The following is a 17,859-nucleotide window of genomic DNA, read 5'->3' on the forward strand; positions in this document are numbered from 1 at the left end:
CACTGTAGATGGGTAACGAGTAGCGAGGCAAAGACAAAAAGAAAGATAAGAAGATAGAGTGCGAAGAGGCTGGACGAGGTCAGTGAACCATGAAAGAGTATGGTTTTTTGGTCAGTGTACGCACTACCGAAATACGTTCCCGACGCGGCGAGACGTTCCCGCCGATATTTCTCCGTGGGTCCCCAGTCGGCCCCAGTGGGTCAGTGGTTCACGAAGAACCTCTCGAGGATACACGCGAGAAAGATACGATCCTTTTGCAACACGCTCGATGTTTGTTCGTATTTTTTTCAACATTACGTATTTAAACTAATTCTGTTCACGTTTTATCATAAACGTATTTATTATATTCACAACTAATATTTTATATGTGCGAGATATATTTTTATTGGACATATTTGTTTATACCGTTAGCAAATTGATTGTTTTTCAATACAGTGAAACGAATATTCTCTAGTTTTCAGAAGCATATGTAATTTTTTTAAAGATTTCATATCCCAAAATATGAAAAATTAACGTGAGTCATTATCGCTATAAATATGGATATGTTCCATAAACATATGATAATGTTTACAATAAATACATTGTAGTTTCTGTATACATTTTCAGATTCGTTTCAAGTTATAGCACGTTGCACAGAGAATCGCAAGATTATTTGCAATGCGTTTGACATGCAAACAAAAGTAATCACGATTTTAGGCGAGGACAGAAACGGGGAAATGGTTGGAAGTAAACGAAAGAGAAATAGAGAAAGAAACGAATGAGAATGTTCGGGCAACTCGATAGTTAGCCATCGTATCTACTTGAAAAAGGTGTACCGATCGTAACAGACGCGAAAGAACCATTCTGCTTGCTTGCGGTTCCAAGAAATCCGGTTAGAATTTAGGCTATGTGGAGCTCCTACTCGAATCTGGAACAGGCTGGTCATTGACCTTGCTTCGATCGCTCTTTGAAAAGATTTTCAAGCGTGATTACAAGTTTACCAGTGATTGTCTTCGACACGCGACACGAGACATTGTCGTTCTCTCCACGCACTTTCCGCTATTCGAACGCGATCGAGAACTCTTGCGAGGCAATTAAATATGAAAATAGTTTTTCAACTAGAAATCCGAATATCGTGCTCTCTGATGGCCGATGTCTTTGTTCGAAAGTCTTCCGTGGTTGATAGAACGTGCAGAGCAATATGAAATTCCTTTGATTTTTATCTTCCGAATATAACGATGATTATAGTAGCTATGGCGATCGAGGCAGAGATCGAAAGCTGACAAGAATACACCAAGAGAGCACGAGAGCAGGGGAGAAAGGCCCGAAATGATTCCGAGATGACATGTCCATATACCGAATTACACGACTAACTACCGAATCATTTTGACCTACATATGTATATGATACCATGTTTTCCCGTATGCTCTTCAAATGGTTATAGAGATAATTTTTAATTGCATGTATAAGTAACGAGATAAGAAAACAAATTGGTATTCTCCTTGCGATCTCGATATCGTCTATCATGAATATGCATTGATATATTATTTTCGAAGAAAATGGCAAGCGCTATTTTGAATAGACCGCAAACATATTTCACTTCGACATGAATTTTCATCGCTACCAGTAATATAAACTAGAAAAAAGAAAGTTGCGGATGAAGCGTTGGGTCAACGCAATGTTGGCCCTTAATGGGTTAATCAACGGAAATGACGGTGCATATCGGTTACGAGCAAGTTTTACCAAGTAACGTTTGATAATGGAAGACACGAAGGGTGGGCAGCATACGTGTCTATTTATTTAAGTACGTATGTCCCTGTTCGCGTATAAAAGTACGGTTGTACCGTACGATGTGTATTCTAGTTGATATTTTGTTGGATCACAGCGACGGAAAAATAACGATCGAGCATAGTACTTATCGTTTAAGGATGCTTCGGTTCAAAAATAGTGAAATAGCAATTATATTATTCCTCGTAACGGTGGCAATTGGTGTCGATTCAAAAGCTACTAATTACGGTTCAAAGCGAAAGATAGTTCCACCAACGCCGAAATTTGAAGGAACGTTCAACGAAAGACACGAGCATCAAACCATCGGTATATGATCGTAATTGAGAAGCTTTTTGAAAAAAGGATCTATAAGGTCTGTGGTAAACACCATTGGTCGAAAGTAGCCGGCACTTTAAGCGCCGTTGTAACTATAGATTCAAACGTAATGAAGATTTAAACGAAAAATTCGAGGCAATTTACTCAATGCGCTATTTTCTCTTATGAACCTTCTCTCAGAAAGCTGTCCAATTGATTGGCAGAAGTAGGAAAATTCATTCTAATTGAATCACGATTCTTTATTTGTTTCTACTCACTGCTGACAGCTGATCGCATAAAATCATGGACGAAAGAGGACAAACAGAACGTTTGGGAATTAAGCGGTTTGTACGAAGGAGATATAATGCTTAATTCGGAGGAAGATGGGGGGAAAAATGGTCTGGTGAACAACGCGTTTCGTTGGCCAGGCGGAGTTGTACCTTATTACATAAAGGAAGAGGATTTCGGTAAATCATTTTATTAAGGGAGTATGCTACCTTGAAATTTGAAGAAAATTAGAAGCCTTTGAGATTTGAAGATAAATTTTAAGAAAATTAGAAGAGAAGATTCGATTCTTTAAATTGTCAAGACGTTGTACCCCGTTAAGTAGATAATACCGATAACAAAGCTGAGATAAATGATGCCATCGCATTTACGTGTACTTTTATAGATGAAGAAGATATCGAGGTAATCGAAGGTGCTATAGAGGAATACCATAAGAACACCTGCATACGTTTTCGTCCTTATAAAAAGGCAGATACCGACTATATCACTATAAAGGGCAAAATGTCGGGATGTTGGTCCTTGGTTGGCAGGCACGATCGCGGACAAGTAGTGAATTTGCAGAATCCGGGATGCGTGCAGCATGGTGTGGTCGTGCACGAGTTGATGCACGCATTAGGCTTTTACCATCAACAGAGTGCCGCGGATCGTGACGAGTGGGTGACGATAAATTGGGAAAATATAAAACCAGGTAACGCGTCGATTACTTCGATGATTGGCGAATCGAATCGAAATTCACGTTTGGACAAACAAAATTTATTCGCGTTATTACGATTTATACAGGCAAGGAGCATAATTTTAATAAATACGACAATGGCACTGTCACAGATTATGGAATTGGTTACGATTATACGAGTGTAATGCATTATAGTTCTCACGCGTTTTCAAGAAATGGTGAACCGACCATTACACCGAAAGTAAGTAATCGGCGCAATTTCGCGAATTGAAAAGTTTGCAGCAATACGGAGATATAGGTTCCATATTCATAACTGCAAAAGATTATTATTATTATTACGTTGCCCCGAGAGTTGATAGCGAAATTTAGGAAACATTTGAAATTCTTCCTTTTTGCTCAACGTTTGTATTCCGCAGAAGGAGGAAACAGAACTTGGTCAACGAAAAGGACTCAGCGGAAAGGATACACTGAAGTTGCTAGAAATGTACAAAGAGGAATGTAACAAACGACAAATGAATGAAACCACGGATAGCGATGATTCATCGGATGATATATCTATCGAGTGGCTACTCACTAAATCGTAATATCAAAGTTAATAAATTGCTATAGTAGCATTTAGTTTGACGCTGTGTTGAATAATAAAATGAATAATAACGTTGAAATCGTGTTTAATTTGATAGAAAAAGATAATATGCAAATTTGTTGCTGTCAAGTACAAAAAAAAAAATAAATGTTAAAATATTCAAAGAAGGAAATGCATCAAGTAACAGGATTTTGTTGATTGTAGTACATCAATTCCTTTAATTCCTTGATTGCGTCTTCGGCGGCCTGAAAGTATATTTCGTATGTACTCTCCAGCCTATATTTTAGACGACGACGACCCGAGTTCTTATTTGTTTCATTTGAATTGTAATTTTATTACTTACAAGCCTCACACACTGATCGTTGTCAAGGATTAAACTTTCTACTAGATTCTTCAAAGACTTACACCAGATTTGTTGCAAAGCTCTACAAGAAAATCTGGCTAAGAGTCTAATCAGCTGACATGTTCTCATTCGGAGTATCGTTTGTCGATGCGTGAGCAGTTTACCGAGCTGCTCTATGGAATTTCCTTTTTAACGAAAAAAATATTTCGTTGATATTATGACGAAACGACAATCGACTTACAAACGATAAAAGAGAAATGGCGAAAAAATAAAAAACGATATAAAAGAAATAAAAAAAAGTGAAATAATTAAAAGGGGAGGAAAACTAAATCAAAGTCTTCCGCCGATTAAAGATAAAAACATGAGAATTTCGAGTCGACAAACTTACCCGATAAATGCGAATGCAATACAACTTTTTCCACAAGATGAGCATTTTCTGGTTGAGAACGTAATATGTTGCTTAAAATCGCAACGAGGTCTACGACCACGCGTGCTTTTCTTTTTTCCAAACTCAACAATTGTTGTAACAACGTTACTCCGTTTACGATATAAACGGCGTCGCAGAATTGAGTGAGAAATTGTTGTCGATTGTAAACTAATCTGCAAAGTACAAGCATCATGTATTCTAGAGTTTGTAACTCGTCCGCGGATAGCGTAGATGCTGATCTGGTGTTTGCATTTGTCGGTTCAGACTTTTTGTCCAGTTCGAACTCGGAACGTTCAGACATTAAAAGTTTCAGAGAGTAAACGAGATTCGGCACGACTCTAACATCCAAGTATACTTGCGTGATCTTCTCGAGAGAATCTTTCGTTACCGATACGACGAATGGTAAAGACAAAAGACAAGCAACGTATTCGACAACGCGACAACTGGCTGCTGGATTCCTTAATGGCGATACAAATACCGACACGCAGTTTTGTTGAAGCAACGATCCTACTTCGCCCTCCATAATTTCCTCCATGGATCGTTGTAAAAACGCTATCCATTCTTCGTTTTCGATCGGCCTATCGACAGCCTTCGGATTCCAGTCAGGTATTCTGTTGTTACATGATAGTCCAGCATTAACTGAATCGTATCTTCGGCAACGTAGCTGTTGATCACATGCGTATTCGTCGTTTTCATGGTCTCTTTCTGATTGAATCGTTTCCACTTCTCGAGGAGCGATCTGCTGCTGATTCAATTTATTACCACCGGTATTTTTTAGTTCAATGTTCTTTTCCGATTTTTCTTCTTCCGAATGTTGTTTCGAGTTTCGTTCACTTAAACGAACCGGTAATTTAACGTTTGACATCTGATCAAACGTTAAAACAGTTTGTTTATTCGTTGAATTCGTAGTATTTGGACAATCACTTCGACACAATGCATGATCCGCTGAGAGTAAGTCGCTTTTCAACGATGCCCTTAAACTAAGATTTCCTAATAATACATCGACACTAGTGCTAGAATCCGTTCCGCTTGGTTCGCTATGTCGTAAAGTATAACATTGGTTCATTTCATGTTGACAATATCCGTGTGGTATCGGATAACGCGTATTTGATGTAAATGTTTTCTGGCGACGTTCTTCGATTGTTCTTTCATGCTCTTGTAACTTTTTAATAGCTTTCTCCAAAAATCTGCATTATATTCATATAAAATTCTTATTTACTTAAAGACCTGTCTCTGCTCGATTTCATCAATCAAAATTAAGTTTTATCAAAGGTTTCTTGTCTCAATGACAGTATTAACTAGCTAATTCTAGAAATTACAACTAGTTCTAATTAACGGAATACAATTAATTCTCGAATTAACTAATTAAAACCAGTATTTACAAAGAAGATCTGTTAGTTCAATATTCACTGAGAAGACTCAGTTTTAATGAAAGTTAGATTTAAGTAGATTTAGATTTAGACTGTAACGTATATGTATACATATATACTTTGATTGATGATTGGTAGGTTGTACTGCCAAGTTCTGTAGTTGCATCTGTTTCTCTCTAGCCTGACTTGCGGATAAAGGTGTAGTGAATGGTGTAGGTCCAATTTCACCTACTATTACTATTCTATTTTTGACAAAAGGATGATCTAAAAGAGCTGGCCAAGTTAACCTTTGCGAAGGATCCTTTTGTAGCAAACCCTACTAATAAAATTATCATTGATGGACAAGAAAAAAGTAAAAACCTTCTAAAGCTTATCAATATGCTACAACCTGTAAAAATTGTTTGCAATTTTGAGAAATATAATCAGGCCACTTTATCGCTTCAAATCTTATCAATCTGACTAAATGTAGAATAGAAGTTGTTTGAAAAGGCGGAGACCCTACAACTAGTTCATACACAATACAACCCAAGGACCTGGAAACAAAGTGCTATGCGTATTATATATACTGTGCTTTGCTAAACATTCTCACATCTAGTTGTCTATAAAATTAACACACCACAAGTCTGCATTATGGTCATAAGGGCGTTCTTCTATAAGTTCTGGAGCCATATACAGTGGCGTTCCCTTTATAGAAGTTAATACATGCGTCCCTGTACTCATACTGCGAGCAAATCCAAAATCACATAACTTTGCAACTCCATTGCTTTCAAGAAGTACATTTTGTGGTTTAAGATCCCTAGAGCAGAAACAACTTATTATTATCAGAAAACATTTTAACAGGTAAAATATCGAACCTGTGTAATACTCTGTTGGAATGCAAGTAGTAGAGTGCAGACACAAGATCACAAGCTATTACTTGTGCCCTTTGTTCCGACAAACGACCTGCTTTACCTAATATTTCATACAATTCCTTGTCTGCATACTCAGTCACAACTACTATCTAAAGAAAAGATTAGCTGTATTCTACAGGAAATGCATAATTGCAAATTCTTCTCAAAAATTATATCAATACCTCATTTTCTGTTTCAAATGAATCAAGCATTTGTATTATATTTGGATGATGAAGATGACGTTGAATTTCACATTCTTGACGCAAACTCTTTAGTTCTTTGAATGATCTACCACGCTATATAATTTTATTTGTACGAAACAGAAATATATATAAAATTATGAATCCAAGCAGGTAACCATCACCATAAACTTGGTCGAATATTTATCGCTTTACCTTCCGGATTACTTTGAAAGCTACGATTTCACCGTCAGATCGTTTCTTTGCTTTGTATACTTGTCCAAAAGATCCCTCGCCCACTTGTTTTAAAACTTCATATTTTTCCATAATCTTATTGGATACACGTGCGAGCGTGCGCGTCTATATGTATATACATATAATTATATGTATGTATATGCGAAACATGAATAATATAAATACGAAAAGACAGATTAATAGTTTTATAAATAAGAAGTATAGAACATAATATGATACCTATTATACGTACTTGGATATAACAAGGCACTCGTTTGGCAACGTGTAATGAACTATATCTATACCTACAGTCAAGTGTAACACATAATATATTACACGCCATATACTATGGAACAAAATACACCATGGATGAACATAACCAACGTTTGAAAATTCAGACATTTTCTAAGCATAAATAAAGCAATTTATTAGTGTAAAGAAACATTCTGTTACTAAATAATAACTGGTTAGGTTAACAGATTAATAATCTTTTGTTAATGAAGTAATAATTAAAACGATAGATTTTACTATATATATATTTTTTCTAATTTCATGGAAAAGGAATAGATGCAACCCTTAGAGTTAGAGTTTGTGTTATTATTTATACAGAAAATTCTTTAATATCAATAACAATACAAATTTAACAGTTATAATATTAATTTTTCCCGGCGATCGTTACTTCGTTTAGAGCTGTCACTATCAAGTGACTTGTCACTCTTATGAGATTTCTTATGATGTGTTCGTGTAGAACCACGTTTGCTTTTTCTATCATGATCACGTTCCCTCGAACGAGATCTTTTATGTTTATGAAGCTTTTGCACTTTCCTTGATTCAGTTGTAATTCGTGAACTTTCTCTTTGTTTTGAATCTTTTGGACAAGTAGTATATGGTTTCTCAAAGTACTCATATTTCTTATTATATTGAGAACTGGAATGTCCGCGATGATTCTGCGTATTTTCTATAAAGACATCGTTGCATTTCAATGGAAATTCATTAATCGTATCGCTAAGACTATTACTGGAACTTTGAATTTCGGTAGTAGTATTCGTATCGTGATTAGTTGCACGTGCTTCTGTTATATAATCTACATATAACTCCATTTGCTGTTGTATAACTTCCCTGAGAACTTCTATGTGAGACTTCTTATTTGTATGCACACCTCTGTGCTTAGCCCGTCGTCTTTTTAAATTACGTTCTTGTATAAGCAACTCCAAAAAGGATAATTTCTTATCTTCTTTATCTTGGCTTTTCCTGAAACAATGTTAAAGGATATTACAAGATATTGCATATGTAAGGCCTAAAAAGTAAACTTTGTTTGTATAAACTTACAATTTCTGAATATCTGTAATATCATGTCCAATGTCAGGCTTCACTGTATTTGATATAACATAATCATACAAAATTTTTCTTTCATCACAAGTAAAATCTGTGAAGATTCTATTGGACGTTCTTGGAATTAATCGCTCACCCAAACCTATTATCAGTGTTAAGAATTCATGTTTTGAAAAAAGCTACATACTTAAAAAATAAATTAAATAAGGAAATATGAGGTAGATATTTAATATTATTTAAATATATGGCAAAGAACATGAAAAAGGATATATAGAGCTTGTGCCAAGTAGAACATTCATAACTTGCTGCAAAAAATGGACTGATTTAAAACTTGTAGAAATTTCAACATTGAAATTTTATGTGCATTATACTAACCAATTTTCAAAGTTGAATCTTTCTCCTTTGCTTTTTGTAAAATGCTGTTTTGCATTTGTGAATCTACAATTAAATCAAGGTTTACCATAAATCCCATTATCAAAATTGAAATTGAATTTTTAATGAAGCTTAATACATACCTAATTTTATCGAGGAATATGAGTTTAATGGTAAACATGATTCAGGCAGTAGAATATCAAATTCATTGTAACCTTCGTGTTTCAACTGACAGCATTCCAGGTGTTGATATAACATCCTTTTACTAACTTGATGAGATGAATCGTACGGACAAACCAGCATATTATCATTCTAAAAGAATACATAAGAAAGTAGTTTTGTTCGTTTAGTTGTTGATAAGATATTATCTCTAATATACTTACGTCGGTTCCTATACTTTCTATGGTCCAATTCAAAGTAGAGATAGTTTCAACAATTTCTTGGTGTATTTTCTTAGTGAAGTCGTCCAAACTTTGGCATTGACTTTCACGGTCATTCATAGAAGAATTTAGCATTTTTATTTATTGTTAGAAATAGCTTTGTACAACAGAAACAATATTTAATGATTTTCCAATGTTTTATTCAAACGTGAGGTTATATTTTAGTTTGGGAAAACTTGTCCTCGCGAATACGATTATAGAGACATCTGTAAGAATCATAAAATTAGATGACGAACAATATATAAGATAAATCATTATAGACGAAGTATGAAATAGATATGGCATCTTATAGGATTTTGTATCACGAGATTATGCTATCTACGATTTAGAGCGGTGAGTGTAGGAATTATCTGAAATATCGATTTTCAAAAAATTAAAGTGTTTCTTATTGTAATTTGCTGCGACCAACATAAGAAATATGTTCAATTCAATCGTCGAAAGTTGTAAAGCCAGTAACTATGAAAAAATCATTAAACACTCCTTATTTACACATAACTCTTACTACTCGTATGCCATCTTTGCAATCAACCAATAATGTGCAAAAACGGAAATTGAAAGTAATAAAAAATGTATAAAATAAAATTAAATATATTAAAATGAAACAATAATCAAGCTTAAATTCTATTACGGAAACTACAACACAAGCTACCGGTAATGTTAACAGTGAAATGGACGATTGAAGAAATATTAACAAAAAATATTTCAGAGAACTACATACGTACTTAATTTCGTTATTTTAATGTTTATGAATTGTTAAATAAGTACGTATATTAAATACGTAAATAAATACGTATGTATTAACTATATAATGTTAATAATATAATATAAACGGTAGTAAGATTAATGCAAAGGCAATGTCATTGAAAAAACGTCACTGATAGGTTACAATACATCACTGACCTGTCACAATGTATTACACGCTACCGCCACGAAATTCGACAACTCAATGATTCCAATTCTCCGCATTTAGTGACCTCTACAGTACGTACACGCACGGTACGTACACGCTCTCCCCACCATTTGAAATTCGCTGCGCAAGTTACGGCGCAAGTGTCAGTTTATTGTCGAAAATCAGAGTGATTAAATGTGTATCTGTGTTATTCCGTGACAGGTGTCAATTTCTCCGCTGCGTAGTGTTTTTATAATCATTCGTTTACTGGTAACTTCGTTTAATTAATGTACGTTTCTATTCAATATTACGTTATAATCTATTATTTGATTATCTTCTTTTTTTTTTATTGTCTTTTTGGTTACTCCATTTACCGGTAAATCTTGTAATGATTTTTCGAGACGCAATTTAATCGATAATTGTTTCATTATCAAATAATCTATTCTTTGTATACATTTATTTTAATTACATTTTTTTACATTTATTTTATACATTTATTTTAATGCTTTGATCTTTTTTTGTGCAGATCATTGCTTCATTGCGAGGGAAACTTTGAAGCATTAGAGGGATACACGAAATACAAAAGAACACTGCGATGATCGACAATGAGTCCGAAAACTTTTCATGCAGATTTGGTAAGTTTGATTTTCTTTAATTTTTGAGTAGTTTTTAGTAGTTTTTGTTATATTCGAGAAGGATAGCTATCATAGACAGGTTTGAACACGTTTTGCGCATCGCGTTTTTGTCGTACTGCGCAGTTATGTTTAACGGACAAGAAAAGCGCGCCATGTTTTATTAGCACAAAATAAATGGCGTATATTCAGTTAGGCAGGCAATATTTACGAATCATTCATATGTCCGCGTTGTACGCGGATAGAACGAACCAATTTTTATTCCGGTCGAAGAAAAAAAAATTGTACACGATTATTGCATACTACACCCCTACACCGATTTAGAATTTACTTTTACCTTTACTTTTATGTTTTATACTTTGTATATTTATGCTTTATTTTCTATGTAGTTATTTATCTATATATTTCTACGTTTATTATTATTTTTTACCCAGAAAATTCTGACTCTACTAGCAATAATAACATTATGAAGCCATTAAACATTTCTTTTAGAAATGTTGAGATTTGTTTACAATAGTCAATGGCTTAGGATTTCCCTTTTTGCCTTTTATTATCAGTATGCATTGTTCGCTTTATCGTGTATCGTGTATGTCACTACATATAAACTACATATTCTATTTATATTATACGACATGACATCTTATCTCTGTGGTAAATGAATAATAATTAGTTTGTAATCTTGAAAAAGCAATATTTTCATAAATAAGCACTTGATAGTAAAGAGAAGAAAAATATGAAAAAGGATATGTTTCCTCTTTTTCTTACTTCGTTACTTTTCGTTATCTTCTAACAAAGTTTTCTCTTCAATGCGTTATTTTAATTTTTCTGATCGCGCGCAATACTATCGGTAAGGTCAGTATTTGATGTGTTCACCTGTGTTATTGTCATTTTATGTTGGTAACATAGGAAATAACAGTAAGTTTTTGTCTATGATAATATTTGTTGCCAATAATAGATAAAATTTCAAATGGTCGCGTTGGGTAAACTAATTCATCGGTGATTTTAAAACGAAGTCGATATACTAAGAGTCGGTAACAACGAGAGTCGTAGAGCACATTATCGACTATGGAATTGTCCCTTATTGACATTAGATATTTTATAATTTTGTTCTACCTGATCAGCATCTGGTTCAATAATTGAAATCACATACACTATAATTATCCATGTCGTAACACAATTTCCATTTGTTATATAGAAATAGTTATACCTATATTTCGATAGATTTTTAAATATAACTTTAATGAGTCACTTATCTGTTACTTCAAGTTAGATTCATAGAAAAGGAATTGTACGGATATATTTAAAAAATACGGTCGGAAATGAGTAAGAAAGAAGGAAGATGGAATCATTTCTGAGCTACTACAATCCGTCGAATATATTACGCGCGATAAATGTCTACGTTAATAGTTAATGGTACAGTTTAATGGCGTACGCAGGTGCGGAGACGTCTTGTTGTTTACCTTCGAACTTGTACATGCTCCCTAGTGGTTTGTTAACGACATCGTTTTAAAACGTAATTCTAAAGATTTATTTTTTCGACTAAATTTATACATCCACGGATTTTCGATAAATATGAAAACTACATCATTCGACGCGTTCATATCATACGCGAGCACAATTTACCCGAAGATTTTTTAAACGTAGATTGTCCCGAAAGTTGTCGATACGATTGGTTCTCGATTCGTTTTCGTGTTGAAAAAGTACGAGTCACGCATCGACGCGTGATGTGTGTGAATCTTTTCGGAGATCCGAATGCATCGAATTCGTAACGTATAGACCGGGCGAAAATTGTATCCGTTTGATGGTTTAAGCGTGAGCGATGCATGCAACGGCGAAAGCTACGAGAACGTGACAGTTAATCGTAGGAAAATTCAAATACGTAATGATCCTTTCCCGGTCCTAAGGAGTAGACGTAATGTGCGTATATTTACTTTAGTACCCACCTGTTGCCGTAACCCAGTTTCTTACATATACCAAGCGGGAAGTTTTTCAACTTTCCAAGGATTCCTGAAATTCTCCACCTTTACGCGATGTTTGCGAAGGGACAATCGAATTGGAAGGCATTTACGATGCACGCTGATATCTCTGGAGCAAAGTAGTGAATATTAATCGGATCTGTAATGTGAGCTATCGCGATATGAAACTCTAGATTCTATTCTTCGCTATCGTCACTTTTAGACGACTTCTTTTTATGAAATTTTCACGTACAGAAAATGTATTTGTGCCTTGATTACTAAGAAGTTTGGTTCGTTGTAATATACATGAAATGCACATTTGGTTGTATGAGATTCGCAAAGGAAGTATAGCGGCAGTTGTTTCGGACGATATTCGTATTTTATACGGACGAAGCGTTTCGTTAGGCAGAAATTTTTGAAAGAAATTCTGATCGCGGGTAAACACGGGCGAACTGTGTGATTGACGGATCGAAATAAAAAGTTTATCGGTTCTTTATCGGGTACTCGGTGTTTTAAAATGGAACGTTCCATGATCGATCGATCGATCGATCGATCGATCGTTGGATCGGTACTTAAAGAAAATGGAAATTTGTAAATAATTAGATAGGAATAAACAAGAAGATCGGATTTAAGATGATACGTGTTTTAGAAAATACGTACTACTGTTACCTATTTACGTATCGTACTAATAAGGAAATCGGTGAAAAGGTAATGGCGAAAGATGATATATTATAACAAGCTTATTAGATAGCTGTATAAATAAATAGTTTAACAAATAAATAAATGGGTGCGCAAACAGACGAATGAATAGATGAAAAGATGGATGAATAGATGGATAGGTAGATAGTGGGTAAAAGAGGAAGAAAGAGGGGCATGGCGCGACGCGTCATTGCACGTGCACGTGCATTGATACCGATATTTATGCCCGCCAGTTAATCATGTCAAAGTCGTTTGATTTGTCGTTGGCTTTTATGGAGGGGAATTAAAACGTTCATTTCGCCGCAGACACTCGGCAACAGTGTGCTCGTCCTGCTAGCGTTGCTGGTGGTACTGGTGCCGGTGTTGCTGCTGTTGCCGCGATTGCTCTATGAATTATTTTCTGGACAACCCTTGCCCGATGTAACAAAAGGGGAGGGAGAGCTTTTTGGAAAATTACAGTATCTCGTTTACGTCGAAAATTCGTATCTGTGACGTGTCTGTCGTGTTTCACATGGATCGGTATAACACGCGACTCGATAAACCATAAACGAACGAAAAGTATGTGCGGTGCGAAATGAAATTCGAAGCATTCGGCGAACTAAAATTACAGGAACCGCGTAGTATCCCGTGAATTTTCGTAATTTTCGTAGGAATCGTAGCTTCGTCAATTGTAACGCTCGACACGCCGGTTATTAAGTTCCGTCGTGATTTAGACCGATCGAAGGTAATCGGATCGGTCAGAGACGAGCGTCTATCGTGGAACGTTAGGCGAGGAGGGGGAAAATTCTGAGGACGTGTGGACAAAGTTAGTAGGTGGATGGGTGAGAAGGATAGCGGTGGTCCCTTGCGTATCGACAGCCGTCCGTCAAGGTGGTCGGTGACACGCGAAACCGAACGAACTAGAGAAAAAGTCGGAAGAACCGACATTCTCAGTCTCTTTCTCAGTCACCCTGAGGATTGGTCTACCGAGAATACCGAGGCAAAGAGGAGAAAGAAGATGGCGAGAGCGAGAGAGACAGAGATGGTAAAAGGGGTGGCGAGGAAGGAAAGAAGTACAGAGAAGGGGGTGGTAGAAAGATGGAAGGTGGAAAAGAGGAGGCAGTAGCAGTCGGCATCAGCTAGGTCCGCGCACTTCTATCACGTTGGGCGAACGGGCGGACAGCTCCGAGGCGATTTGTCTTTCATTTCGGGCTAATTTATTGCGCCCAAGCAGTTCCCCCTTTCTCTTTCTCTTTCTCCTTCTCTTTCTCTTTCCTCCTCGCACACACTTACTCGCGGCGTTTCTTACTTGCCTGCGTTCCCACCACCCCTCTTCGTCTCTGTTTCTTTCTCTCCTATTCTTTCTCCTCGTGTCTCCTCTCGTCTTTCCAGCGCTATTCTCGACTCCGCACCATTCAACCACGCCCCACCCAACTAATGTCCCACATAAAACTTGGTATCAGCGATCCTCAAACGGGGATTTACAATCCCTTCAAGCGCCGCTGTCACGATAAATCCTCCAGGGCGACGTCGATATATCTCGCGCGCGAATACTTCTGTCCCTAATGGATACCCCTCGGTACATACAATGCACGTCGAAGCTGAAACCAGTCTGGATCTTTCCTACGTCCGTTCTAGTCGATTCGTCCTGACTCTTTTTCTTTTAGTCGTTGCATGTTTCGCGTAGTGTAACGACAGTGTGTTACCTTAGTTTTTTCGCCAACTCGCCCATCTTTTTATCCTTCCACCTTTCTCCACGTTTCCTTTTCCAGCCGAAGCGAAATGCCCCGGCAAGAAGATAAGAAACTATGAAAAAGACGTGCGTGAAAACGTATTATCCGGGTAATAACGCCATCCTATTAGGGTATAGTCGTCGACGACAGTTAATAAGAGTAAAAGCGCGCGTTCGCGCAATTAAGAGTAGTAATAAGCGCCTTAAGGCCAATAAGATGTTTCCTAATGGAACTAGCTAACAGCTTCCAGCCAATTATCTAGGCGCGCATTAAAACGAACGTAGAGGTTCGCCGATACGGCGGTATGCCCCGATACTTGCATCGAATATATATCCTAACGTATACTCGGCCAATTGTATCCAATTTCGATCGTAGATATCTTTGTTGCTCCTGTCTTTCTTCCTCGTCTTGTTGTTCCTCTTTCGATCTTAAGGTGGACAACCGGCTACCTGGTTACCCACTTTCTATATTTCTTCTAACGATATATCCAACGTATATCTTATTTCCATATTCTTACATCGAGGTATATCCACGATTTTCCAGTAACGAAGCTTTCATCTTGTGTCTACGTTTTACGGACAGCTGACAAATTTTGCTTATCCGCGTGAACCTTAATTTCCATCTGTTTCCGACTAATTCGCGAAAAATTGTTCAACGGCGAAGAGAAGAAATTCGCGTTGGCACGAGAGAATGTTTTCGTCGAGTGGCCGGCAGGGAGCGAAGGGAAAAGGCTAAAAGGTAAAAAGTTAACGAAGGAGACGCCGTAGAACGATCCGGGACCGTCCGAAACGATCCAGCACGATTCTCAAATGCCCGAGGTAGTCGGACGTGGCTCGAGGGTTGCTTTAGCATCGGCATAAAATGGAAAAGCAAGGAGCGCGAACAGAGACGGACGGTGAGACGCGTAGAAAATGGCAAGGAGGACGAGTTGACGAAGAAGAGACGGTGGAAGCTCCCTGGCTTTTGGTCGCAGGCTTTCGGTATAAGTCCTTGTTATGATTCAACGCGGCTTAAGCCGGTTGTTCGCGGATCCTTTGCCTTTCTCCCTACGCCGCTAATTCTCCCAACAAGCTTCTCTCGTCTTTCTCGCGTCTATTTTCAAAGCGGAACACCGCCTCGGTGGTATACGCGTTGCTATCAAGAAGAAATCAGACTGTATCAATTACTTGGAACCACGCAGCGAAAGATAACGTCCGATGGTTTTCTAAATAATTTCTCCAGGCATTTACAGTCAGCGAAGCCACGTCGAGTCGCGTGAATATCGAACAATGATCGGGAAATATACGAAAACGTGCAAAAGTCTTGCTTGAAGCGTTAGATCGTATATTCGATGCAACGAAATTAATTTCCCTTTTTATTTATATTTATCGAACTTCGTCGATCGATACGACGAAATGGACCACCAAATGGAAGCGGAAGTTTTACGTATTAGCTGCGGAGATAAGCACGATCCACGATTTTATCCTGCTAAATACGGTTTTGCACAGGTTTCCCTTACGTTCTACGTTCTGACCGCGATCGTTCCCCGAAGCTCCGTTCGCAGAGAGTGTAGCGCTTTGCGAAGATCGAACAGCGCGTCGCATCGTGTCGCATCGCGTCGAGTCGAATGGAAGCTGCAAACTTTTCGATCGATTTCGATGGATTACGGTATACCGGGTGTATTCCTGCAATGCGACCACGTTAATTGCAACGATTATTAACTTGCTCGTAATTGCACCTGATCGTGAACGCGATGTAACACATGAGATAGAATATGCGTGGCGTAGGGAAATGGGAAACGAGGTGGTTACTGGTACAGCACGCGTGAAATTTCGCAATTATAACTCGAAGGTAAAGGGCGGAAACGCGTTGTTGCGACAGAGACAGGAGAAGGGAGGGTTGGTGAACGCTTTGTGCCAATCGAAACGGTCGATCTTTACGATTTCCATTCCATTCTAATTCCGCTGCTTTACACCTTTTCGTCGTACACCAAATTTCAAGAATTCTTCGGATTTTTCCACGTTGCGTTTAGTCACGTATTATATTTCCACTCTTAAGAGTATCACCCCTTTAGTTTCGTAATTGAGCCACCAGTTCATGCTATGCCGCGATACATTTTCGTGACTCGGAAGATGTAACGATGCTTTTACGATACCGAACGCAGCACGCCGCTCTACTACGAAAAATAACTACGAACCGACGTACATCGCTATGGTTCTCGTACAGCGAGACCTTCACACGCGAAAAGTATTTGCACGGCCCATTTTATTTACCGGTAGCATTTACATACCAATTAACCAGGTGCAAGCGTATTAAATTTCAAATTGCTCGCTATAGCTTTGGTATTCGCGATACTTTTTTGCAACTGCCGCCACCGCCAGTCTTCTACCGTGAAATACTAATCCAAGTAAGATTTGCTCGACTTTTCCAAGAAATATAACGACCGTCGGTGTAGTGCTCGTAATATAATATCGACAAGCTGGCAATTTATTTCCTCTCGTTCGTTCAAGATTCACGCAAGATCTACTAAACTAAAAAGGATTACGTTTGAACTAACTTCTGCACACGGGCATCAGAGCAAAGGAGTATCCGTTGTATGTGCAGTGAAACCAATCGTGGTTACAATCACGATCGCATTCGTAGTTGCAGTTGCAGTGGTTGTACGAGGCGAAACTGGACAGTGCGGGGGACAAGAGAGAGGCGGAGGTAGATGAGGAGGGATGTTGGCAAACGTAGAGAGAAAGAGACCAAGTGATGGCGAGAGAGAGAATGGTGGACGGGGAAGGGACGAGGAAAATGGGGGG

At 37.7% G+C, this 17,859-nt stretch overlaps 3 protein-coding genes and 1 long non-coding RNA gene across 4 annotated transcripts in view; 2 read left to right on the top strand and 2 right to left on the bottom strand.

Annotated features, from left to right (window-relative positions):
• Window positions 1–1,907: 1,907 nt before the first annotated feature.
• On the top strand, window positions 1,908–3,625 carry LOC100745639 (zinc metalloproteinase nas-15). Its single transcript, XM_003494435.4, has 5 exons — window positions 1,908–2,073; window positions 2,349–2,528; window positions 2,732–3,034; window positions 3,127–3,260; window positions 3,436–3,625. The coding sequence occupies exons 1-5, from the start codon at window positions 1,908–1,910 to the stop codon at window positions 3,601–3,603; spliced, it is 951 nt and encodes a 316-aa protein (XP_003494483.3). The 3' UTR covers window positions 3,604–3,625.
• Window positions 3,626–3,670: 45 nt separating this feature from the next.
• On the bottom strand, window positions 3,671–7,440 carry LOC100741240 (serine/threonine-protein kinase fused). The gene is made up of 10 exons (XM_003494481.4): window positions 7,299–7,440; window positions 7,028–7,171; window positions 6,815–6,928; window positions 6,597–6,742; window positions 6,359–6,538; window positions 6,131–6,275; window positions 5,862–6,058; window positions 4,334–5,559; window positions 3,946–4,130; window positions 3,671–3,847 (listed from the first exon to the last, which is right to left on the bottom strand). The coding sequence occupies exons 1-10, from the start codon at window positions 7,386–7,388 to the stop codon at window positions 3,779–3,781; spliced, it is 2,496 nt and encodes an 831-aa protein (XP_003494529.2). The 5' UTR covers window positions 7,389–7,440; the 3' UTR covers window positions 3,671–3,778.
• Window positions 7,441–7,446: 6 nt separating this feature from the next.
• On the bottom strand, window positions 7,447–10,187 carry LOC100741364 (U11/U12 small nuclear ribonucleoprotein 48 kDa protein-like). Its single transcript, XM_012393201.3, has 6 exons — window positions 10,090–10,187; window positions 9,133–9,395; window positions 8,893–9,061; window positions 8,753–8,815; window positions 8,375–8,519; window positions 7,447–8,296 (listed from the first exon to the last, which is right to left on the bottom strand). The coding sequence occupies exons 2-6, from the start codon at window positions 9,262–9,264 to the stop codon at window positions 7,693–7,695; spliced, it is 1,113 nt and encodes a 370-aa protein (XP_012248624.1). The 5' UTR covers window positions 9,265–9,395; window positions 10,090–10,187; the 3' UTR covers window positions 7,447–7,692.
• A 58-nt stretch (window positions 10,188–10,245) lies between these two features.
• LOC117152460 overlaps window positions 10,246–17,859 on the top strand; it is a 47,774-nt gene continuing 40,160 nt past the window's right edge. Inside the window, exons 1-2 of the long non-coding RNA XR_004462839.1 lie at window positions 10,246–10,367; window positions 10,605–10,713. This is a non-coding gene — a long non-coding RNA (uncharacterized LOC117152460). The remainder of the gene's footprint in view (window positions 10,368–10,604; window positions 10,714–17,859) is intronic.

The sequence above is a fragment of the Bombus impatiens genome, unplaced genomic scaffold, assembly GCF_000188095.3.
Source record: "Bombus impatiens unplaced genomic scaffold, BIMP_2.2 scf_2222, whole genome shotgun sequence".
In the NCBI taxonomy this organism is placed as follows: domain Eukaryota; kingdom Metazoa; phylum Arthropoda; class Insecta; order Hymenoptera; family Apidae; genus Bombus; species Bombus impatiens.

What these genes read in the sequence shown, in the direction of transcription:
- LOC100745639 (XM_003494435.4), top strand. Translation starts at nt 1,908, where the DNA reads ATGCTTCGGTTCAAAAATAGTGAAATAGCAATTATATTATTCCTCGTA. An exon ending in ACACGAGCATCAAACCATCG is followed by an intron (nt 2,074 to 2,348) that starts GTATATGATCGT and finishes CACTGCTGACAG; the next exon opens with CTGATCGCATAAAATCATGG. An exon ending in AACCGACCATTACACCGAAA is followed by an intron (nt 3,261 to 3,435) that starts GTAAGTAATCGG and finishes TGTATTCCGCAG; the next exon opens with AAGGAGGAAACAGAACTTGG.
- LOC100741240 (XM_003494481.4), bottom strand. Translation starts at nt 7,388, where the DNA reads ATGGCGTGTAATATATTATGTGTTACACTTGACTGTAGGTATAGATAT. An exon ending in GACCATAATGCAGACTTGTG is followed by an intron (nt 6,276 to 6,358) that starts GTGTGTTAATTT and finishes CTTTGTTTCCAG; the next exon opens with GTCCTTGGGTTGTATTGTGT. An exon ending in ATTGCATTCGCATTTATCGG is followed by an intron (nt 4,131 to 4,333) that starts GTAAGTTTGTCG and finishes TTCGTTAAAAAG; the next exon opens with GAAATTCCATAGAGCAGCTC.
- LOC100741364 (XM_012393201.3), bottom strand. Translation starts at nt 9,264, where the DNA reads ATGCTAAATTCTTCTATGAATGACCGTGAAAGTCAATGCCAAAGTTTG. An exon ending in ATATTCCTCGATAAAATTAG is followed by an intron (nt 8,816 to 8,892) that starts GTATGTATTAAG and finishes ATTTAATTGTAG; the next exon opens with ATTCACAAATGCAAAACAGC. An exon ending in ATTACAGATATTCAGAAATT is followed by an intron (nt 8,297 to 8,374) that starts GTAAGTTTATAC and finishes ACATTGTTTCAG; the next exon opens with GAAAAGCCAAGATAAAGAAG.